Below are 23812 nucleotides of genomic sequence, written 5' to 3'. Positions count from 1 at the left end.
AATAAAAAAAAGTTTTAAATATATTTCCACGACCAAATTTAATTTATATTTATATTTTTTAATTCATTTTTTTATAAATAAAAAAAAATTGAGTTTGTAAATACTATTTCCCATTATCTAATTTTTATATATATTTTTAAAAATGAAGCAAATTTTAAAAACTAAAAAAAAAAAAAAAAAAATAGTTTTCAAAACTTTGTTATCATTTTTAAAATTTAATTGAAAATATATAAGTGGATATAAATAATATTTGCTGCAACTTTCCAAATTTTTATTTAAATTTTAAATAACAAACATTTATATTTAAATCTATTTTTAAAAATATGGTGTATTATTATTGTAATTTTATGTACAATTATTATTTTACGAGAGATAATATTTACCAATTTTAATATCTTAATATAAATAATATGAATAAAAATGTATATATAACGTCGAGTTATTGAATGAATGCATGTCGAAGACAACTAACAAAGATGACGTAAAAATCACAATTTTCGGACGTAATCAGAAATGACCATGTGTTAATTTAGATCTTTTCGTATCTCCTACAGTAAAATGTGAAATTATTGTCGGTAATTAACAGTGGTTAAAAAAATAATAAATAAATTTAATGGAAGAGCAACATGGATGGATTGGAGCAAAAAGAGTGGGCCCAAGATGATCTGATAAATCGGCCCATTTATGGCCCACTCAGTTGGATGGTGGGCCCGCGGAAACCCAATAATTAAAAATATATATATATATATATATATTTAAAGGTCTAAAAAAAAGCCAACGTCAAAATCAAACGGCTCACGCTTGCTTAGATTTGAACAACCAATCATCAGCCGTTGGAAAGGAATACCACAGCATTCTTGTGGGACCCACTATAATTATTGTTTTTATTTTTAATAAAAATGTGAACGTGAGAATTTTCTAACACGCTTTAGACATCTTCCCTCTTTTTTTTTTTTCTTTTTTTTTTTTTTTTTTTGGGTATGAAATTTTATAATATTTCCATTATTTTTAGTTGTGGATGACCTTTAATAATTGGGTAGAGACTATAATAGATTTTAAAATCAAATAATAATTAGATCGACAGACAACAAAAATAAGAATTGGGTGAAAGATCGAACCATGAAGCAAATGAGAAGAGAAAATTTTGGGTCGAAGTAAAGAAGTACTCGAACATGAGTTTGTCACAACATAGTTCGAGCATAGAGCTATAAAGCTATAAACAAAAAATAAGGAAATGGGAGTTTAGATTCAATTTTCAAAGGCTAAAACATTAGTCGAGACTGATCATAGGGCCATAACTCGTTGAGGCTAACCATAAGAGGATAAATATGTGTGTGTGAATGAGTTCAACTACTATCGGAAAAGATTTAAACTTCTTACGATTTACTCAAATTTAGTTTTGGTGGGTATGAGTATTTCAATGGATGTTTGCATTTGAACACATTTTGAAACAGTGATTTTCATTCGCTTTTAACAACTTATGTGCAAAAACAATTTAGTTTGCTAATAATAATAAATAAATAAAAAAGTCAAATTTTGACTTTGGAAGAGTTGAAAATAAAAAACGTTTTTTTAAAGAAAATTAATACGTAATTGGGTGCAGTTGAAATTTGTTTTTTTTTTAATTATTTTGTTAATTTGTTATTTCCAGTTTGAAAAGAAAATAATTTGTGATGGGAGAGAGAGTTGGCAATTAATTTAAGATATTTAAAAAATATTAAAGCCATGTCTTTCAGTGGCAACTAAGCTATCTTCCATCTTTATCCTATTCTTTAAAATATATATATATATATTTAGTTTTATTATTATTATTATTATTATTATTTATCCCAAGTTGGTGGTTGGTGGGGAGGATATCAAAACACTCTTACACGGATGTGGAAACCTTCTCCAAACAAACACATACGCGTTTTAAAGCCTCGAAGGAAAGCTCAAAATGAAAAATTCAAAGAGGACAAGTCCACTAGCAGTGGATCTATAAAGATTTGAAGGAAAACTCGAAAGGGAAAGTCCAAAGAGGACAAGCCCATTAGCAGTGGGTCTACGCCGTTACAACCGACCTTTTTTTATTTGACGTTTTAAAAAAATTAAATATTTGGACTGACAACTAATAACCCCTCACCCATTTTCATTAATAGAAAATTGACTTAAAACATTTACACATTTCATTAATTTGTTAAAAAAAATATAAAATATATAAATATATAAATATAGAGGAAAGAGGAAACTGGGCCGGGCAATCCTAATGGGCCGGGGCAGGGTCTGATTTTCTTTTGATACCATGATAATTGATTCCCTCCAAAGAAAAAGTAATTACACAAAAAAAAAAAAATCATCATTATTTAATTGCATTCAGACAGCCATTATATTTTCAGTTCAGTTTTTATTTTCCACCCAATTTTCTCGCTTGCCAAACACAAAATTAATTGACAGATTTTGAATTTTCTCGGGAAAATCAAACCCAGAAAAAAGTTCATATTTTTACATACAAAAAACAAGTATTGTAAGGATTAAAAAATACCCCACAAACCCTAATTAAAATCTATGAAAATTATTATAAAAAAACCCTAATTTTCTATTTATGTGCAGAACCTTGAAGAACAGGGGAAAAAATGGTCTACAAGACAATCAAACACATTTTGTCAAAATTCCCTAATGAATTTTGGGCATTAAACAGAGAAATTTTGCACTAATTTTAAATCTCTGTCCCACAATAACAAACAAATGCCTAAAAATCTAAGCTAAATTAATGGCGGATGAAAAGGGAATAATCAAAACGCCCAAAATTGAAGCTTACCCTTTATCCATTGGATTCACCACCATACTTAACTGCTTCTGCCTCCTCATTTCCATCACTTTCCGGTGAGAATTCGAGTGCAGCACCGGCGAGAACGTCGGGCTACTTGCCGGCCGGTACTCCGGCACCAGCCGCCCTGACTTGAACCTAACCCCACAAGCATTACACAGCGTTTTCGGCCCTAATGGCCCCGCCCGCCATTGCGGCGTTTTCTCCGCTCCACAATGTAGGCATTTCCTCCCTATCGCCGTCGTCGTCGTGGTGGGTACTACTTGTTTAACATTCCTCGAACTGGGCTGCTGCTTGAACCAGAGATGGTGGCCGGAGATGTGCCGGCCACGACGGCGCTTGCTCCGAGCCTTGCTGGGAACTTTCAGGCCGACACAGCAGCTCATCAAAACGCTTCCGTGACTGCTTGACTTAGTACTGTTGGTTTCGCTATGGCTGCTGACTGAACTACTTTCGAGAACCGAAACTGGACTGTTCTGTTTCGAGACCATCGTCAATGGCGGCGGCGGGTGGTGGTGGTGGTCGGAGAGAATGTCGACAAACGTCGAGACGGCCGGAAATGCATCTTCGTTTGATAGCCACTCAAGTTCCTCCTCCCCACAATCCTCCTAAAGCACAAAACCAAAACGAGTTCGTTTCAGTAAAACTCGGCCTAAACCAACCGAGTTGACTCGGTCCTGTCTTTTTGGTCCACCAATAATTACAATAACAGTATCAACAATAAATAATAATAATAATAATAATTTAATTAAATTATTATGTTTTCTTTTAATACTGAGAGCCGGGGGTTACGAAAAAAAAGTGACGAAAAAGCCTAGTCGTATTCGTTGGAGAAATGTCGGGAGTTAGGGGCAAAAATGTCATTTCGATACAACACTTGTCTAAAATTATGGAGGAGAGGAGTGGCCGTATCAAGAAATTAAATATATTGATATTTCCACTATTATTATTATACAATTCAAAACCAACCACATGAAAAAGAACCCCATGACCAAAATACCCTCAACATTTCGAAATCCATACAGTGGCTTCCGAGGACATAAATGTCTTTTCAACTCAGCTCACTAGACTTCACTTTTCTCTTTACTAAACTCGGGCGAGTCAACACAATAACTCACTCCGTATCAACCCATTTTCAGAAACTCACCGGAGAGAATAAAAAGGAAAGAACTTACAAGCAAAATACGGCCGGAAGAAGTATCGTCCGGGAGGGAGCCGGCGTTGAACTCCGAGGAGTCGGCCGCCGTTGAAGATCTGGGTGGAACGACGTCGTCTTCTTCATCTTCCTCACCGATATCCGAAGAGAAATCCAGAAGGTCATCCATGAAAGCCAAAGAAGACTCCATTTCTGTTTCAGTTTCGTTTGAAGTTTGAAGAGAGAGAAAATCCTTTATTTGTGGAGAGAGAAAGAGCTTATCGTCAACACGCAGCCTTCGTGAGGGCTTTTGGGTGGTAGTGGGGGAAACGAACCAAGGGATGAAAGTCTCTCTCTCTCTCTTTCTCTTTCTCTCTCTAATAATAATAATAAATATTAAAAATATCCATTTCTTTTTTGGCTTTATAACGTATAGAAAGGGGGTAATCCTATGCGGATGGGCGTAGAGTTAAGCAAGTAGAAAGTGTTTGACTTTGACTTGAGAGTGAGTTGGCAGCTAATGAGAATGAGGTATCACCGAATTTTGCGTGGATCTGAGGGGTATGAAGAAGAAGAGTAGAATTGGAATTTAAGGGTGTCGGGAGGGGTAAATTAGGAAGAGAGAAAAGTATGTATGAGATCGATGGGTGTCTGGACGATGTTCACGATATGTCGTCGTTTTGCTACATCCAATGAGATTCGGCCACGTGGTTGGGTTTCTTGATTTAGTTTTTTTTTTATGGGAAGTTTGTTCGTGGGGCCCACAGAGACACCGCATGTGGCGGCGAGAATAGTGTACGAGCCCACGCGCTGAGTGATGGATTAAGAGAAAAGAGCGTGGGTTCCACGAGGGATGAGGGAAGGGTAATATTGTAAATTCGGAGTTGGGATTGGGGAACAGTAGTGCGTGCATGTGGGAGGATAGTCCAACGCCTTAAAGCCCCACCACGTCTTTCAACTACATAAAGTAAATATTGAGCCGACCGTACTTTAAATAAATAAATAAAATTATATATATTTATTTTTTTCCTTTTTAATTATTTAGTGAGATGACTAAATATTTGTATTAATGCCAAAGTGGATCAAAATTATATATTAATAAATAATGAACCAAAATTAGGCATTTTGGAGTTTATAAGTATGAAAACCATTAAATTTGAAAAGACAGATACTAAAAATAGAATTTTAAACCCAAAAAAAATGGAATAAAATTAAATATATGCTCTTCAAATTTAGGATTTGAGACCAGATTCCCTATCTGTATTAGCTGAATCTGATTGTCACATTTCTGATTTGGTGTCAACCTACCCATTATAGATTATATTATTTATAAATACTAACAAAATAAGTTATTTCATTACGGTGGTGGTTGGCTTCTGGTCACGTGCTCTAATCCTTTGAGTTACAAGCCTTACCCCGTCTTCATTGGGTCTGTTCTTGAATACCATAGAAAAAGGAAGCTCTAATCCTTTGAGCTACAAGCCCTACCTTGTCTCTACCAGATCTATTATGCCCTACTTAGTCTCTGTTGGATTTGTTTTTCGGGGAACCTTAGAAAAATAAACCTCTCCCCATCCATTTTTCATTTCGGATAAGGAGACATGAAAGCATCTCTATAAGAACAGACCCTACCCCGTCTCCATTGGATCTATTCTCAGGGTACCCTAAAAAAAGGAACCTTTCTATAACCCATAATTTATTTTAGGAGAGTGTCATGTATTGACAAATTTTTATCTAAAATACTAAAATTATCCCATAATTTAAATTTGTGCATTTATTTTAGTGAATCAAAATTCGAAAAAAAGAATCATAAAAACATAGATACAATGACATACCCAAGTGATAAGTACAAACTCATATCTTTCTTCAGCGGGAGGTTTTCATACTCGGGCTCACTTCAACCCAAAACTAATCGTTTACTCGTTCCATCTATGTCATTATATCTTCCCTTCAATTTTATATTGTTAACCCAATGATCAAACTCAGGTAGCAACATTTTCATCCTGCATCAGTTAGAGAGAAAAACGAAACATTTCTTATAAGAGTGTGAGAACCTCTTGAAGCTAACAATACATAACGGGTCAAAATAGACAACATTAACTAGCAATGGACTTTAACGGTTACACGGGAAGAAAGAATCTTTCATAGAAGAAGTAAGTTAAGTGGGGAAGTTGCAAAAGCGACAAAGAAATAGCCTTTTATTAAAAACTAGGTTTATGAAATGGGCTATGGGCCCTAATTTTTTAAAGTTATTTATTGCAACTGGGCCCAATATTTGATCCAGGCCCACAAGTTAGAATTGGGCTTGCACATCACTTTTTCATTATGGGCCCACCCTGATATAACCCCAAAACTAATCTCAAATAAAAATTTTATTTTGTCTCATCTCTTTTTAATTTTTTTTTTAATTTTTTTTTATTTTTATTATATAAATAATGAAGAACTATTGTGTAGAGACAACATAAACGATGTTCCGAACTCGGGCTCAACATTTTAACCTCGAAACTTTAAGTGAAAGTCTTAAAATATGTATATGCTCTCTCGATAAAGGTTTTTTTTTTTTTATTGTTTTACGGAGATCTTCTATTTATTTACTAATTTTCGTTTTTAACCTAATTTATCTAACGGGAAGAAATCTCTCCTCACTCACTCCTCTACTCCTGTAATTTTTCAATCTTACGAGTTAAATGAACTATCTCTAATCATTGTTAAATTTACAAAACCATGCTATAATCTGATATTGAACACATATCAAATGTATTCGAGTTTCTCCTAATATTACCGTCGTCGTCACTCGTACGTAACGAATTTGAATATATATATTATAAAGAAATCAACATTGTTTACTACGTTTTTTTGACACCCATGTACTTGCTTTGAAATGTGAACACTCTCAATCATCCACAAGATGCCATGACCATTGACTTCACCTTTCAACATCACAATAATAGATAGATACTTCGCCAATTTGCCAAAACTTCAAGGTCTAAATTGCAAATTATATATATACATACCTGACCACCATTATGAGTTATTAAAACATTATATATATATATATCTATATATATTCAAGTATGTTTTGACTTTTGACTTTCAACTTAATTAATTGTAACGAAAAGAAAAAAAAATTATTTAGAGCGACATGGACCGAGGTAGCTAGGGAGCTAATGGGATCTACTAACTCTTATGGATATGGAAGCTCGTAGATTAAAGATTTAAAAGTGACTTCATTGCGAATTTGATCTAATAATTATTGAAGAACAAGACCTTTAGATCTAAAATTTTTAAGAACTCCAAAACAATAAGAAATCAAACTCTGTTAAAGTAAGATATGGATTACCTTATTAATCAAACAGCTCAAGTCAAAAAATTTATTTGAGATTCAAATCGTTTCACTACAAAAATTGATCGAGTCATATGTGAATGGTTATATGCAAGAAACCTAAATTCGAGACCCGTCAATTTTAAATGTAACTCGAGACCCATCATTTGTGTCGATTGTAAATGTAACTGAAGACGGATCAATTTTTTTTTTAATAAATTGACTTAAAATTTATATAATTTTAAAATATAGAGAGAGAAAAAACCCTAAATAATAATAATGACATCACCATTGTGTTGATGCCTCTATAAATGTCGGATGAATGTGTAAATAATCCCACGCTCTGTTTCTCTCCGGCAGAGAGACTTCCTTGCTCTGTTTTTTGAGTTTTCAAAAATGGCAGCTCCAAACTGCACACTGACTTTGGCCCAGCTCCTCGGCCCCAATGTCACGAACTCCGGCGCCGCTGCCTCCTTCATCTGCGATCAATTCTCTACAACCACCACCAACTTCTCCGACACCAAATTCGCCGTCGACACCGTCTACCTTCTCTTCTCCGCCTACCTCGTCTTCTCTATGCAACTCGGCTTCGCCATGCTCTGCGCCGGCTCCGTCCGTGCTAAAAACACCATGAACATCATGCTCACCAACGTCCTCGACGCTGCCGCCGGCGGCCTCTTTTACTACCTCTTCGGCTTCGCCTTTGCCTTCGGCAGCCCCTCCAACGCCTTCATCGGCCGCCATTTCTTCGGCCTCAAGTCAATCCCCTCCGCCACCCCCACCCCCACCGATTATAGCTTCTTCCTTTATCAATGGGCTTTCGCCATCGCCGCCGCCGGCATCACCAGCGGTTCTATTGCCGAGCGGACCCAATTCGTTGCCTATTTGATCTACTCCTCTGTTTTGACCGGCTTTGTTTACCCGGTGGTTTCCCACTGGTTTTGGTCTCCAGACGGTTGGGCCAGCCCCTCCCGGTCCAATGGAAATCTCTTATTCGGAACCGGAGTCATCGATTTTGCCGGTTCGGGCGTGGTTCACATGGTGGGTGGAATCGCCGGACTTTGGGGTGCTTTAATAGAAGGACCAAGAATCGGTCGGTTCGAAAAAACTGGACGATCCGTTGCGCTACGAGGTCATAGTGCTACGTTAGTCGTTCTCGGTACCTTCATGCTTTGGTTCGGTTGGTACGGGTTCAACCCCGGTTCATTCACCAAAATCCTAGTTCCGTACGGTGTGGGTGATTTCTACGGACAGTGGAGCGCCGTCGGTCGGACTGCCGTTACAACCACCCTCGCCGGTTGCACAGCAGCGTTGACTACCCTTTTTGGAAAAAGAATTCTCTCCGGCCACTGGAACGTCACCGACGTCTGCAACGGATTACTCGGCGGCTTCGCCGCCATAACCTCCGGCTGCTCAGTGGTGGAGCCATGGGCGGCAGTGATATGCGGATTTGTGGCGGCGTTGGTGTTAATCAGCTTGAACAAACTGGCGGAGAAGGTGAAATTTGATGACCCATTAGAGGCAGCACAATTGCACGGCGGGTGCGGCGCGTGGGGGATAATTTTCACAGCATTGTTCGCGACAAAGGAGTATGTGAACGAGGTGTACGGCGGAGAGATCGGGCGGCCACATGGGTTGTTCATGGGCGGCGGAGGGAAGTTGCTGGCGGCGCATCTTATACAGATTTTGGTGATTACTGGGTGGGTAAGCATCACAATGGGACCATTGTTTTTCGGGCTTCATAAACTGAAGCTACTGAGAATCTCGCCGGCGGATGAGATGGCCGGAATGGACATGACACGACACGGTGGATTTGCTTACGTGTACCATGATGAAGATGAGTCACCAGCGAATGGGGTCCAGATGAGAAGGATTGAGCCAAGGGACACCAGTCCATTTGGAAATTAAGAAATTTGGGGTTTCTTGACCAAGTTGGCTATAAATATATTATCCTTTGGAAATTATTTTTTACCCCACACTACTATTTTTTTTGTATGTATTTTTTAAAAAATAATGATACAAAAAAGTTTAGTAGTGAACACTTTTTTTTTTTTTTTTTTTGCCCGTCACTAGTCGAGTATTTTATCTTTTACGTTAATGTCGCGTGATATTTGTTAATATTTTATCCATAAGTAATCGTAAGTGTTACAAGAATTTTATATTATAGTTTAAAATTATTCGTATATCTTTTCAAATAGAGTTAAATTGATAATTCATACGTTATTGTTTCAAGTATCGATGGATTGATCTTCTAATTCCAAAATTACTGTTCGTGTTTCAAAGTACGGCTACCCAATATGTTAACTAATCAATTACGATAAATTGGATCGAATTTTGTAATTGTTTCTTCTGCACTAGTACCTTGACGTGACATGAGCGTGAACGAGGTCATGTAATATTGTACTAAACCATATTAATCGAAGTTTACGAATACATGAAACATGCTGGAGTTCTCGAAAGTTAGGATTAATCAAAGTTCACAACATACTACCAGAAGCTTTAAGCATAATATTGTACTAAACCATAAATGAACAAGTTTCTAGGTTTAACTATGTACAACTTAATCATATAGTTTTATCATCATGCTTTCTAATAAATATACAACTGGATCAAATAGGCCTACGTCATGCTTTTCTAATGAATATCCAACTTGATTAACTAGGTTTTTCTTCATACTTCCTAATGGATTTTGGCCACGGTCTCAAGATAGGTTCGAGCCTTGAAGAATTTTCAAAAGTCCCCAAGTCCTAATTTGAGGGAAAATATTAGAACCATTGAAAATAGGGGAGGAAATCGGGTCAAAATGGTGCAAACTTCGAGAAATTAGGTTTTTTGGATTCGGGTCACATCTTACCGATCGGGTTGGGTCAGATTAGCCAAGCGAGTCAGGTTAGGTTAGTAGGTCAAACAAGTTTCATATGCAGGTCGAATCGAGTAGCATGGGTCAGGTCTTTTTCCTCGCATTTTCTCTCCCCTAGTCTTACTGTAATCTGTAGAAAATCGAGCCTTCCGTATGCGATATGAACCAAGACATCTCAATCATACTGGGCTTTTAAAAACTATATGGTAAATAATTTATAATTAAATACCTTAGTAATTATTATTAAAACTCTTATTCTAAAATCATTCACCAACATTACTTCAAAAAAATGGAGTATTACATTAAAAAAAAATCATAACATTTGCTTATATTTTATCTTTTCTTATTTAAAAAGAAATTGCAATTAAATATTAAAGAAGAAATCAAAGTCTATCCTCAATGAGATTAAAGAAATAAAACATTATCAATCAACAAATTTTTTTAAATTCAAATTAGTGTTTGAAGGAGTAATTTATGAGGTAATAGATATATAATCGATAAATAAAATATATTTTTGCATGTGTAAAAACATACTTGACGTTAAAGCGTTTGAAGGTTAAAGACATTTAAAATATTACATAAATAGTCAATGTTGAAGCGGGAGATTTTAAGTTGATCGAGTCAACCCCTGATTTTTTAAGACTAACATATTCGGTGATCGGAATAATAATATATTAAATAAATATTGGAGATAAGAAATATATGGAAGAGATTGCCTAGAAATGATGATAATATTATTTTAAAAGTCATCGGTCAATTTATTTAAAAATAAATAAAACCATTATTTTCCAAACTATATTTTATGGAAATAAATTCTGAAATTCAATATAATTTCTCAAAGCTCTATGCTTACGCAAATTTAATATTTTTTATTAAATAAATTTCAGATTAAGAAATTAAAATAAGGAAGATTTTTTCTAATTTTTATTAAAATTTAATATTGGCGGAACGTCATTGGTGGGAGTTGGGGTTAGAAAATTCAAAGGGTTTAGATGGTGACGTGTGAACTTGGAGCTCTGAATTTCCACGGCTAAACAATGAAGCTTTTGTCGTTATGTGTATTTATGCAATAAATGAAAACCTCAGCCCCTTACTAATAAATTAGCAACTTTATAGTGTTCTAAAAGCAAAATTAATCCACGTGGCTTTTGACCACTTTTTCCCCTCCATTTTTGACTATTCCCATTTCTAGGGAAGTCTTTCCAAGAAAAATAATTTTATATTCAATTTTTTTGGCATGACGCTTCCCACGTGCGGAGAATCATGATTTGACAGATGGAACACCACTATAAATATTATTTATAATATATAATTATTGGGACTTTATTTATTTTTTAAGGGTATTACCAAAAAGCAATAAAGCACTTTGATGGTAGTTCTTTTATTTATTTATTTTGAAAAAAGCAATTCATTAAAGCCAGAAAAAAAATTAAATTAAATTCATATTGGAAGGATAATTTAGTATATAGATGAGTAATTTTGTTGCTCGATTTTGGATAGAAATTAAACGAGACTTCACTAATTTAATATAATTTATGATAAATTTTAGATCGAAATTAGACGAGCAATTATGAAAAATGAAAGGTCTTGTCCTAGATGTAGGAGTGAACGCAATCTCCGAACAATAAAGTTTGATTCTCGAATTTTAAATAATAAATAAATAAAATATTTAAAATGTGTAAAAAGTTGGTAGAGAAGATGGACGGTTGTGCTTAATTGTTATTTTTTTTTTTTATAATAAAACTGATTTAAAAGTTTTTCAATAATTGTGAAATTCTATTGATAATATGTTGTTATTAGTTTTTATTGAAAATTAAGAAAACGAAAATTCTACCAACTTTTTTATTTTTTTTAATTAAAAATAAATAAAATATCTTATATTTACGACAACTATATAAACTATACGAATATAAAAATTTAAAGAATAAAATGAAAATTTTAAATTTTAAAATGTGTAAAAAATATGATAATTTAAAGATCCAAAATATATTTTGTATATTATATATTAAAAAAAAAATCAAAATCATAAAAATTGGACCGTGACGAATTCTCCACTCAAATTATCTAAAAAAGTTTAGTACTATATATATCATTAAAATGTAATAATGGTCTAATTAGAATTGTTTTTTTTTTTTTTAATTTCCCTCGAACTTTAAAAATTGTTAATTTTATTATCTAGACCCGTAAAGTTTGAGTTCTTCCACGAGTATTTTTATAAAAATGATAATATAGTGCAGTCGTATCGAGATTTGCTTATCTTTGCAACGTTTAGTCAAAGAAACTTTATTCGAGATGGGTCACTTCACACACAAAACTTCTGGTGAGAACTAGACAGACACGACTCCTCAACCTCGAGTCTCAAGCTCGTTATAAAATGCTCTTCCTTTTTTTTTCTTTTGCATCTAGAATTCTCGTTGTTATTAAACTTCAACACTTTCTTGAACTATTTTTTTAGGAATGTCGCGTTGCCCATGCGACTAGGTCATCATCCACGACAAGGGCTCTTGAGGTTGGTTGTCACCACAGTCGAGGAGAACTCAACTTGTATCCTTTAGAACACTTCATACGTTCTAAAATTTTTCTATAAATAATAACTACAGTTGGGCCATCACAAAATCTTTAGATGTGTCATCAAGTTTTTCAAGGTCCTATCGTCTATAATCCTAGAATTATCTTTCCTCTTGCGACGTATCTACATTGTCGGGATTTAGCTCGGCCATTCGTCCCAAGACTGGGTTTAATTGGGCTATCTCCCGAGCCTTTCATCACTCCCATCATAAATGTTATCTCTATCAACTTGGGTTATACCTTGTTGTCCTTAGGGTAATTCTCCTACTACTAATTTAGAATTATAAATGAAAACGGATAAAACGTTCATATCTAATATTATTGAGATACTTTAAACCGTTATTAAAAAGTAATTATATTTAAGAACGTGCACATTCTCCCTCTCTCGAATAAATAAGACATATTTTCTAAATCAATAATATTTTAAACAAAATTATAATATTAAATTTCAACTTATTTTAATAAATAAGACCTCGAATTTAGTGGACCACAGGATGGTAAGTGGCAAAAGACGGAAAGGTTCATTAGTGGCGGCACATGATTGGTCCAAGTAGATGGTAAAGACCCAAGAAAGTGGGAAGGAGGTGGGTTTGGCGTACGAAACGATGACGTTTTAAGGCAAGTGGAAGCCAAGGAAAATACAATTTTGAAATATAATAATCTATAAGAAAATTTTAAAATAAAAAATAAATCAACATAATTTTATAATTTAGGGTAAAATTTATAATTTAACAAAAAAAAAAAGAAAATAAAAATATGCGAGAGGATCCGATGACATGTTAAGTGTATATTTAGTAATAAATTATAGTTTACCATATATATTATATTTGATATTTTATTATATGACAAATATTAGATATTTGCCTTATTATCATATGGTATCTTTTCATTTATTACTATTTCTATATCCTTGTAATTCCTTTGATTATAAATAAGATAACTTTCACATCATTTAGGTGTGGTGGATTAATCAAACATTCACATTAAGGATTATCGAAGTTTTATATTAGCTAATTAAGTAATAGATCATGAGTATCCAGGCAAGAAGCACTATTTTTAATTGATACAATATTTTTTTATGAAACAAAAAATAAGACTACGAAAACTTATGATGAAAGTGGGCAAAATCATACAATTATAGAGGTTCGTTATTCAATTTTTAGGTAACTCAAACCTAATCAGTATTAGGGTTCCATATTTCCCTTGTTCGGTCCTTCCTCGAATCTCTTTGTTGTTCGGTCGACCAAATCTTGTCGTGTTGCAAGTGCATGTTACTCATTCTCATCCATTTTAACTGCTCCTCGTTGTTGTGGACACCATCATTGCCATTTTCCGTCTCTTCAATCGTCATTCTTCATATCAATTACTATCACCATCACATCTTTGCTTGTTTATGTTCACTCCTTCCCATTAATTTTACTTCTTTTCATCTTCTTCAACTTAATGAACTCGACTTGACAGAAAATATAAGGATTGGGTTGAGAATGCTCTATCGAAGATGCCATTTTCATATCTATCTCTCGTTAAGATGTCGACCGCATAAATTTTGCCACATCATAAATTCACGAACATTTTTAGTACTCTTTAAGTCAACAGTGCCTACACTTCTTCCATTCACACCGCTTTTTTAAATATTTATTAAATGCTATTCAGCTGACGTAATTAAAAGTATTAAAATTGGTAAGATTTAGTTAGTTATTTTCACATTTATCCTATTTTAAAATTTAAATTTGATATATAATAATTTAATCTAATTAGTAAAAAACATGTTTAATAATCAAATTAATAATTATTTTGAAATAAAAAAATAAAAAAATTGGATGGGAATTTTATCTGGATGTGAATGTGGCGTCAGTAAATGTACGTATTTTATTTACTTATGGTCCCACAAAATTTAATGTAGCCGCCCCTAGCTTTGACTTTTAGTTTTGACTTTTGACACGTTTTATTTTGGACCCAAAAGTCCCCCATATTCAAATTTTCAAATAATACAATTCCCACAACTTTTAATTAATTATACTTCATGACTTGGACTATTCTTTTTGGAATTTATTTATTTGTATTTTGGTTAAATTATAATTTTTGTAATAAAAAAAAAAGTTCAAATTTAGTCAGAAAAACTATAAATATAAAACATAAATTTACAAATTAAATTTAAACTGGATTAACTTTCACAATTATTACTAATTTAAAGGTCAAACATCTTATTTTTAATGGTCGAATTAAAGCAAAAAAAAAAAAAAAAATTATTTATGTACTTTTTCTAATTAATTTTTAAAAGCCGATGTTAAAATATATGTTTGAGTGATATTTAGGTTAAAAAATTTCAATTTAGTCCCTAGAAATTAATAATTTTCAATTTAGTCCATCACATTAAAATTGGTTGATATAAGAAGAAATAATTGTTGTTTTTAATTTTCAATTAAATAGGCCCATGGATCTATTGAATCTACCAAAATCAGGCCCAGCCCATGGATCTATTGGATCCACCAAAATTAGGCCCAGCCCATTTGAGTTATTCGCGAAAAAGTAAGCCGAATATCAATGGATAAGCCGTACAGTCATCAGCTGCCAGCAATGGTGGTGAACGCTCAGTAGGCTTACAATGGCGATGGAGTTCCTCTCGAGATGTGCTTCTTCTTCCTCGTCACCATGTCTCGCTTTCTTCAACGTCCATCTTCAACATACTATTAGTTGTCGCGCTACTGTCAAGGTACTCGTCCTCCATCTATTTGTTGAAATTATCATCAATTTCATCTGCTGTCAATCATAATGTAGAATTTCACTCTGCCGCTGCAACTTTCGCCGTTGTATGTCGCATTAGGAATTTTGATTGCTTTTCAGTAATGTGTTAGATTGATCTATGGCAGTCGCAGGTATTGCCATGGAATTTTCCTGTAGTTGGTTTTGGTCGATCAACGAGTCTCGGCACCGATGGTCGGGGGAGAATTTGGGGTTGTAGTTGTGGAACGAATCGTGGTTTGTTGCTTCGGCAGCTATGGAGATATCATTCCAGTTTGTCCTCCGCGTCTGGTATGAGTTCCGTATGCTATCGGTATGTCTTGAAGTGGAAAAAATACGCGGGGAATTTCCGAAGAGTCAGGAATGCTATGGAAAAATTTAGACACCGTTTTTCTGTACAACTTGCTCGGGTGATGGTCTGCGTGATGCTAGTGATGTCTGTATCTTCTACTTTTGAGGATAGTCCATCATGTAAGATTAATTTTCAAATAGTATCTACACTCGAGCTTGAATTTGAGAAAACACTGTTCTGCATTTTGTTTTTCTTGATTGAATGTGCTTTAATTCAGGGGCCCTCACTGAAGAGAATCTACTCTTTTTGGAGGCATGGAGGACAATAGACCGTGCGTATATCGACAAGAATTTTAATGGACAAAGTTGGTTTCGTTACAGAGAAAATGCATTGAGAAATGAACCCATGAATACGCGAGAAGAGACCTGTATGAAATTTCATCTCCGTTTCTTATCTTGCATGGCAGACCGAATATTTTCATAGTAATGATCCGAAGGCATGAATAAACTGTTTCAACCCAGGGTCGTAAATTTGTCCTATCATTTGAACCTCTGATCCTATTGATTTGATTATTATGATCTATAAGTTAGATTGATAAAAATAAATCTTGCTGCAAAACCTCACTCGGTCTCATAGATGTGGCGAGAAACTTCTTGCTAATTTAGCACTTCAATTTAGACTTGTTTACTCGTCTTCCTAAATTTTTTTTCAGATACTGCAATAAAGAAGATGCTTGCGACTCTTGATGATCCCTTCACTCGATTTCTAGAACCTGAAAAGTTTAAAAGCTTGCAGGTAGGAAATGCTACCTTTTGTTAAGTTGTGTTTCATTTGTCTAGATGGAAAATAAATTCCATCTACAAATTTAGATGTGACATTCACTTATAATCTCCTTCTGGGTGTATGAAAGCAATGCTCTAAAATCTAGTAATATCTTCTTTGAAGGCAGTCTGGTACTCAAGGTGCTCTTACAGGTGTAGGGCTGTCCATTGGTTATCGCACCGCTGTTGATGGACCTGCTGGACTTGTTGTCGTTTCAGCTGCACCTGGGGGCCCTGCAGAAAGAGCTGGTATTACTTCTGGTGATGTGATTCTGGCAATTGATGACATTACTACAGAATCCATGGGTATATATGATGCAGCAGAGCGATTGCAGTAAGTTTCTTTCCTTCCCAAGTTACCATAATCTTGATAAGGAGGTACTTATTTAACTTTAACATGTTGCAACTTCTCTTTAAATTTAGTAATTTGTATTCGGTTACATCCAGATATGCAAAAACATGGATTTCATGTTCATGGTACCCCTGGTGTGTGTCGATTTTATTGTATTTTACTTCTCCATCTAACAAGAGTGATTACAGGGGACCCAAAGGAAGTTCTGTGCAATTGACCGTTCAAAGTGGACCCAGTGTAAAGCATCTAGATTTAGTGTAAGCTTATCTTCCACCCTTTTAACGGCTAGCTGTCGATGATTTGATGCCTTCCTCCTTCAGCAGTTGGTTAAATTCTTTTGTAAATCATGGTAGTTTCTCGTCAATGTAGAATATTTCAGTTTGTCATTGGAATTTATCCCTTTATCTTATATTTTTTCAACTAGGGAGCCAAAAGTCCTGAACTAGGGAGCCAAAAGTCCTTTGCCCCTAGAGAACCTTCTGGCATCATATAGCTTACTTATGAATAAAGCTGCACTAAGTCTACTTTCCCCTCTACTAGTCTAACTGTTCCAGAACTAATAGAATCACATCTTCCAGGCGAGAGAAAGTTGCAATAAATCCAGTGAAGTCCAGAATTTGTGAGTTGCCTGGCTCAGGGGACAATTCTTCTAAGATTGGTTACATCAAGCTTACCTCATTTAATCAAAAGGCCTCTGGTAAGGAAGGTCATCTGTACTTTGTAGCTAGAGCAACTACGCTGTAGTTTGACTAGGGGGCATTATCTTGTAGTATTCTCAGTCTTCAAGGCATTCCAAGAGATAACGTGCTTTTGTTTTGAGATTACGTCCTTTGCAGGTGCTGTGAAGGATGCTATTGATTCTTTAAGGAGTAACAGGGTTAATGCCTTTGTACTCGACCTTCGGGACAATAGGTGATTAGCTTTCACTTTTCAGCACTTAAAGTTTGCACTTTAGCACAGTTCTTGAACTATGGATCTTGTTGCAGTGGTGGTCTTTTTCCCGAAGGAGTTGAGATTGCCAAGATTTGGTACGTGCTATTTGAGTATTATCTGATGTATATTCATGTTGTAAGCTTCAATAATGGTGTAATATGACACAACGGAATTCAAGTAGATTACATTTAAATTTATGACGTGGCAAAAGATTCTAGGTGATAGAAGTGGTCACTTTGCATTCGTCGGCTCTTTCACCTGGATATCAAATCATAGTTCATGGAAAATTTCCCTGTTTAGCATGTAAGTCATATTTGCATTGCACATTACATAGAACTGCAGATGTTACTAGAACTACAGATGTTACAATTTTATTGTGGTCATACTTTTTACTTTTAGGATATGAAACTAACTTTCCTACACAATACACATCCCACTTGGGGCTCGAAACCATGGAAGAAGATACTTGGACAAAGCCCATGTTATCTTCCTCCGAATTTTAGCCTTCTATAGTGAGATGAAGAAAGGGGAGGGGAGGTAGATTGGGATAAGGACAAAACAGGACTTGCTAGAGAAGATGATTGCTTGAAGGCTCAAAATTCCAAGTACGAGAATCACTTCGTATTTAGGGAAAGGAGGTCTCTTGTAGCAACAAAAGAAGGGTAGACAAGTCTTGGAGCATGATTTCATAAATAAATCTTCTAAAATAGAAATCAAATTCTAAGGGACGTAGGAAAGTCAACACTAGGAATTAAAACGGAATCAACAAACGCCTCTTTGTTTCAGCAATGGGAAATGGTTGAAATGGGTTTCCGAGAACTCTTAAATATGTCATTTAGAAACCACATTAGCTATAGGCTCACAACCATAGTTGTTCATGATAATCTTGTACCACATTGAATCTGGTTTTTGAAGGGAAAGCACCGTATCACTTGGCTAGGTCAATTAGGCTCCTATTTGCTCGATTCCTTTTGCCTGCCCTCGCTAAATTCCTTGTAAAATAGGTTGTCTGTTTAAGTTTGTCTACATATATTTTTAATGAATCGAGTAGACTTATGTTTATTAGGTGATTTTGATGCTGTGCATGCTCAAGATCCATCATTTCATCTTTTCTCTTTTTCATTGATCATTTCATTTGCTAATTTACTTCTTTATTTTGGAAATCAGTAATTTATCTCAGTTTTAACATAATATTGACATAAAAGAATTTAAAAGTTGACAGTGTCACGTGCAATGCACATAGAACTATTGTGGTAAGGAATGTCTTCCTAGAACTCTGCTGCCTGGTTTCATATTATCAGTTCTTATTCAGGTTGGACAAAGGTGTTATTGTGTATATTTGCGACAGTCGTGGTGTCCGAGATATATATGATTCAGATGGAAGTAGCACTATAGCAGCTTCAGAACCACTAGCCGTGTTGGTAAACTTTCTTATCTATTCTCTTTCTAAATAAAGGCGTGCTCAAATATCTCATCTGTTGTTTCTTCATCATCACAACCCTTTAGTAATTCAAATTTTAGTTCATCTTTAGCATTTCATCAAGTTACGTTTCTTTTCTTGGTTTGAATTAAAAGCCGACTTCCATCAATGAATTCCATGCATTTTCTTCATGCATAAAAGATTCCCTTTACATCTTTCTTATTCTATAGAGTTAACACCATTTTGTCTTATTTCTGGACATTTGCAAATCTAGTGTATGGAAAAGTGTAATCCTTTCTTAACTTTATTGTGACCATTTTGGTGATACGCTTATATCAGGTCAATAAGGGAACTGCTAGTGCAAGTGAAATACTAGCCGGTGCATTGAAGGATAACAAGCGTGCTGTGTTGTTTGGAGAACCAACTTATGGGAAAGGGTAAGAACATTTTGCAGCGCCACAAAATGTCATTTTTATCCGCATTCCTAACATGAACTCACATCACTCTCTGCAGCAAGATTCAGTCAGTCTTTAAACTATCCGATGGTTCTGGCTTGGCTGTTACAGTAGCTCGTTACGAGACACCAGCCCACATCAACATTGACAAGGTCTCCCTATCTCTTACCACACAAACACACGAACACTCCTCAGGAAGTTGAAGTTCTTAACGCACCTGGTTATTCTACAGGTTGGAGTGATTCCAGATCGTCCTCTTCCAGCATCCTTCCCCAAGGATGGAGATGGTTTCTGTAGTTGCTTTGAGGACCCTGCTTCTGCTTGCAATGTCAACAGGGTACAACTATTTTCAAGATGATAAAGATTATTTTGTTTAAATTGCCATTATTTGACTTGGGATGCTCTGTTATCTTGATTGGTTGACATTCTTTACATTTAATAATCCTGCAAGTTTCTGTTATAGAAATTATTCACAATGTACATACAAGAACAGTACGTTTGATTTATATTATACTTTAATGGTTCGAGACGCGTCTTTTGTCGATTATTTGAAAACCCAGGATAGTTCTCAAGAAAGACCCTGCTGCACTAGATTAAAAGGGTTACACTATGCATAAGAATAGTTTTGAACTTTTTATTCTATACCCAACAAGAAGAGGAACTTGTCGAGGTTTTATGTAACCCAAGTAGTGAGTAAAAATTGGTGAGGTATAGAAGAAAAGCCCAGAAGCTCATTCTACTAAAGCATCCTAGTCCATGAACCTAAAAATGGGAAAACAGCAATTAACAGTCTCAACAGCAGGGGAGTATCACTTTTCTTTTCTCTCCAACTCAATTTACCTCTCTCCATTGATGATGAACTACTGCTCTTTTTTTTTCTTCTCACCCCAGATTCAACTCCATCAAGATCCTCCCATCCACCAAAATTGGTTCCACTTCTACTCTCCTTTCGAACTTCACCACCATTGTTACCAACTTCCCATGACTGATATCCATAGCCCATCTTTCCCTTACCCAACCCGTTTCCTTGTGCTTCTTCTTCTTCCTTCTCCTCCTCCTCCTTCACCCTCCTCCTCTCTGTGCTGTAGAATGGTCTCTTCCTGGTCTTGGTTCTGGTTCTGCGCTTTGGCCTCCTTTCTGGTGCTCCCCATAGCTTCTCTAGTGCCAGAGATATGATTGACTGGCCTAGTGGAAGAGCTAACGCCATTAGAAAAGCTTTTGGTCCTGAGTTTAACAGCAGTGAGATGATTATGGGTGGCAGAGCCCAGCCGTAGGATTTGAATACCTGCACTCACCAAGATTGGCTGATGAATTTTACTAACCCGAAGTCCAGAAATGCCAAAGCAGAAGAAGAAGAAGATGAAGAACTCTTTAGGTAATTTTATCAAACCGCAAACTGAATTCTCTCCTTGAATATTCTATATGCTAAATATTACCCATTGTAGGAAGCTGGAAACAGAGAAGCATCGAAGGGATCTATGGACGATTGGAAATGGATTGGGTTACCTTGAAAATCCAGACACTGTCGATTACATCATCCAAGATCCCAGAAGATTCTTCATCGAACTCCGGCGCCGGCTCGTCGGACCACCAACGGCGGCGTGTCTTCCGGCTGGTTCCGAAGCGAATGCCGGGGTCGAAGCCTTGCTGGGCGGCTTCTTCGTCTTCATTTCTGCGTCTGAACTTCTGGGAACCGAAGGATTCGGCATTGGAGTCCCAAGGACGATAGTGGGTTGTCGCAGAGGAGAAGCGAAAGCGAGAAGAATGATTGGGGAAAATGGATCGCCATGGATGAGTGAAGCTGGTGGGATGAAGAAGCAGGGCCTTCATTTCGCCACGTTATCCGTTATGTAATTGCTTCCCTATCCTCCTCTCTTAAACCTCTCTCTCCTTCTATCGATATTCTCTTTCTTTTTTTTTTTTTTTTTTTTTTTAATTACAACAATTTTGTTATTTCATAGCTCACCTATAAAATTTTACATTTTTATTTAAAGAGAGATTTTAGAAATTAAGGAACGAAAGACAGGATTAAAAGATAAAGAAATAAGGACCTGTTCGATCATACATGAGAATTTTTTTTTTTTTTTTTTTTTTTTTAATTACAACAATTTTGTTATTTCATAGCTCACCTATAAAATTTTACATTTTTATTTAAAGAGAGATTTTAGAAATTAAGGAACGAAAGACAGGATTAAAAGATAAAGAAATAAGGACCTGTTCGATCATACATGAGAATTTTTTTTTTTTTTTTTTTTTTTTTAATTACAACAATTTTGTTATTTCATAGCTCACCTATAAAATTTTACATTTTTATTTAAAGAGAGATTTTAGAAATTAAGGAACGAAAGACAGGATTAAAAGATAAAGAAATAAGGACCTGTTCGATCATACATGAGAATTTTTTTTTTTTTTTTTTTTTTTTTAATTACAACAATTTTGTTATTTCATAGCTCACCTATAAAATTTTACATTTTTATTTAAAGAGAGATTTTAGAAATTAAGGAACGAAAGACAGGATTAAAAGATAAAGAAATAAGGACCTGTTCGATCATACATGAGAATTTTTTTTTTTTTTTTTTTTTTTTTAAATTTAAAGCATATTAATATTAATATTAATATATTTTTAATTATTACTATTTCTAAGTTTAAATTTGAAATCTCGTAAATATATATATCTTTTTTTTTTTTTTTTTTTTTTTGATATTTTAGTCGGTTAAAGTATTTAGTAAAAATGGAGAATTTAATAATAATAATAATAATAATCATAAAGCTTGAAGCGTTATTGTGAGGGCTCGATATATCTATCCCTTTGCTTCTCCAGTTCGGCACAAAGACGAAGCAAGAAAAATTCGAGCGTAACAGAACTCAGAAATAAAAGTTGGGCTCGAAGCGTGATTGTGAGGGCTCGATTAGGTAAGAATCTTGATTGATTACCATTTCTTCGCCTCTCGATTTTCTTGTTTCTTGTGATTTGAAGCTGTTGTAATTCGCTTCGTCTCGTTCAAAATTCTATCCCGGTGAGTTGCTAATCAAAGATGTCCATGTTCCATTAAAGAAAGCTTCTTTGATCTTGATTATTTTCCAGTCGTTCATGATATAGAATCCTAAAAGAGATCGAATGGCTGTTTCGCTTTTTATTTCGATTTTGTGAAGTTCCGAAGAAACATGTTGGTTTCTTTATTGATTGATTGCAGCAGCGAGAGGAGAAATGAGGCCTACACCGATGGAGTTCTTTGCGGAGATGGAAGAACAGGGATCGACGGTAGCGATGGACGTGGATGATGTCGATCCACTTGAGATATTAGGCGAGGGCGTGATCTCAGCAGAGAACAAGCTCGCCGACGCCGATTTCTTCAACTCCTTCGAGGACGATTTTGATGACTCCGACATCAACTGAAATTCATTTCCGTGGTTCCATTCGAAACAAGTAGTCAGTTTACTAATCGCATGTTTATTGCTTCTCTTGATGAAACAAGATGATTGATGCTAGTATGTCCTACTGCTTTTTAGGGATTTCAGCACTTCTAGTTTCTTGGCGATAAATTGAAAATTGGAGACTGATTGCTTTAGAGTACTTGATTGGTTATGGCATATTTGCTTGCTTTTGCATCTCAACCACAATAATCAACCGTGTAATCTTTGTCATTAGTTACGAGGAAATTAGGAGGTGTTTGTATGTAGTAGACAATTCCTGCAACTATGTGCTCCATTCTGATGTTTAGTAATCTATTTTGGACTTTGAGGAAGTCCATAGGTTAGCCTGAATATCCTTCGAGTATAACTGGCTTGGATGCCAAAAACTTGCTGCTCGCTAGTAAGGAATAAGGATAAGCTCATCCCTATCTGTTATTCTTCATTTCTGTTAGTCTACATTTACTAGTGTGATGGATATGTGAATCTCACTGATACTTTTATCTGATAAGAATCCCATTTGAAACGAAGAAGGGACTTTATTTAGGGGGAAAAAGCTACCTCTTTTTTGTGATATACGAAGAGAGTTTCACCATGGATTTAGAACACCGCATTGACTGCACCATTGTGTCATATTTACAGTTGTCTTATAAGCTATAGGTTTTCTCATGAAGGTTCAGCATACGGTAAATTCT

The 23812-nt window shown here is 35.2% G+C and overlaps 5 protein-coding genes across 9 annotated transcripts; 3 read left to right on the top strand and 2 right to left on the bottom strand.

Moving 5' to 3' along the window:
- Positions 1 to 2593: 2593 nt before the first annotated feature.
- Positions 2594 to 4316, bottom strand: LOC111494778 (GATA transcription factor 1). Its single transcript, XM_023144769.1, has 2 exons — positions 3982 to 4316; positions 2594 to 3414 (listed from the first exon to the last, which is right to left on the bottom strand). Exons 1-2 carry the CDS (start codon positions 4150 to 4152, stop codon positions 2794 to 2796), a joined length of 792 nt encoding a protein of 263 aa, XP_023000537.1. The 5' UTR covers positions 4153 to 4316; the 3' UTR covers positions 2594 to 2793.
- A 3281-nt stretch (positions 4317 to 7597) lies between these two features.
- Positions 7598 to 9264, top strand: LOC111494747 (ammonium transporter 1 member 1-like). The gene is made up of 2 exons (XM_023144724.1): positions 7598 to 9175; positions 9231 to 9264. Exon 1 carries the CDS (start codon positions 7660 to 7662, stop codon positions 9169 to 9171), a length of 1512 nt encoding a protein of 503 aa, XP_023000492.1. The 5' UTR covers positions 7598 to 7659; the 3' UTR covers positions 9172 to 9175; positions 9231 to 9264.
- Positions 9265 to 15234: 5970 nt separating this feature from the next.
- Positions 15235 to 20235, top strand: LOC111494745 (carboxyl-terminal-processing peptidase 2, chloroplastic-like). 2 transcript variants are annotated; one of them, XM_023144722.1, is made up of 13 exons: positions 15235 to 15404; positions 15568 to 15904; positions 16003 to 16152; positions 16438 to 16520; positions 16675 to 16880; positions 17087 to 17155; positions 17477 to 17595; positions 17735 to 17810; positions 17885 to 17926; positions 19144 to 19252; positions 19591 to 19688; positions 19765 to 19858; positions 19939 to 20235. In XM_023144722.1, the coding sequence occupies exons 1-13, from the start codon at positions 15297 to 15299 to the stop codon at positions 20062 to 20064; spliced, it is 1617 nt and encodes a 538-aa protein (XP_023000490.1). In that variant the 5' UTR covers positions 15235 to 15296; the 3' UTR covers positions 20065 to 20235. The 2 variants fall into 2 exon arrangements, with proteins under 2 accessions (XP_023000490.1, XP_023000489.1); XM_023144721.1 differs by having other exon boundaries at positions 15562 to 15904.
- Positions 20189 to 21619, bottom strand: LOC111494773. The gene is made up of 2 exons (XM_023144764.1): positions 21213 to 21619; positions 20189 to 20991 (listed from the first exon to the last, which is right to left on the bottom strand). The coding sequence occupies exons 1-2, from the start codon at positions 21534 to 21536 to the stop codon at positions 20446 to 20448; spliced, it is 870 nt and encodes a 289-aa protein (XP_023000532.1). The 5' UTR covers positions 21537 to 21619; the 3' UTR covers positions 20189 to 20445.
- An 856-nt stretch (positions 21620 to 22475) lies between these two features.
- LOC111494814 (small acidic protein 1) lies at positions 22476 to 23389 on the top strand. 4 transcript variants are annotated; one of them, XM_023144806.1, is made up of 3 exons: positions 22476 to 22619; positions 22901 to 23104; positions 23178 to 23389. In XM_023144806.1, exon 2 carries the CDS (start codon positions 22915 to 22917, stop codon positions 23101 to 23103), a length of 189 nt encoding a protein of 62 aa, XP_023000574.1. In that variant the 5' UTR covers positions 22476 to 22619; positions 22901 to 22914; the 3' UTR covers position 23104; positions 23178 to 23389. The 4 variants fall into 4 exon arrangements, with proteins under 4 accessions (XP_023000574.1, XP_023000576.1, XP_023000577.1 ...); XM_023144807.1 differs by adding an exon at positions 22684 to 22723 and having other exon boundaries at positions 22481 to 22619; positions 22901 to 23386; XM_023144808.1 differs by having other exon boundaries at positions 22904 to 23386.
- The last annotated feature ends 423 nt before the right edge of the window (positions 23390 to 23812 follow it).

This window comes from Cucurbita maxima, unplaced genomic scaffold, assembly GCF_002738345.1.
Source record: "Cucurbita maxima cultivar Rimu unplaced genomic scaffold, Cmax_1.0 Cma_Scf00020, whole genome shotgun sequence".
NCBI classification, from domain to species: domain Eukaryota; kingdom Viridiplantae; phylum Streptophyta; class Magnoliopsida; order Cucurbitales; family Cucurbitaceae; genus Cucurbita; species Cucurbita maxima.
Note: the sequence above shows the minus strand (reverse complement) of the source record. Positions and strands in the feature narration are given on the sequence as shown.

Coding starts and splice junctions, on each gene's coding strand:
- LOC111494778 (XM_023144769.1), bottom strand. CDS start 4,152: ATGGAGTCTTCTTTGGCTTTCATGGATGACCTTCTGGATTTCTCTTCG. Junction 3,415..3,981: donor CTTCCGGCCGTATTTTGCTT/GTAAGTTCTTTC, acceptor TTTGTGCTTTAG/GAGGATTGTGGGGAGGAGGA.
- LOC111494747 (XM_023144724.1), top strand. CDS start 7,660: ATGGCAGCTCCAAACTGCACACTGACTTTGGCCCAGCTCCTCGGCCCC.
- LOC111494745 (XM_023144721.1), top strand. CDS start 15,297: ATGGCGATGGAGTTCCTCTCGAGATGTGCTTCTTCTTCCTCGTCACCA. Junction 17,156..17,476: donor GTAAAGCATCTAGATTTAGT/GTAAGCTTATCT, acceptor CACATCTTCCAG/GCGAGAGAAAGTTGCAATAA. Junction 19,253..19,590: donor CAGAACCACTAGCCGTGTTG/GTAAACTTTCTT, acceptor CGCTTATATCAG/GTCAATAAGGGAACTGCTAG.
- LOC111494773 (XM_023144764.1), bottom strand. CDS start 21,536: ATGAAGGCCCTGCTTCTTCATCCCACCAGCTTCACTCATCCATGGCGA. Junction 20,992..21,212: donor ACAGTGTCTGGATTTTCAAG/GTAACCCAATCC, acceptor TGGTGAGTGCAG/GTATTCAAATCCTACGGCTG.
- LOC111494814 (XM_023144806.1), top strand. CDS start 22,915: ATGAGGCCTACACCGATGGAGTTCTTTGCGGAGATGGAAGAACAGGGA.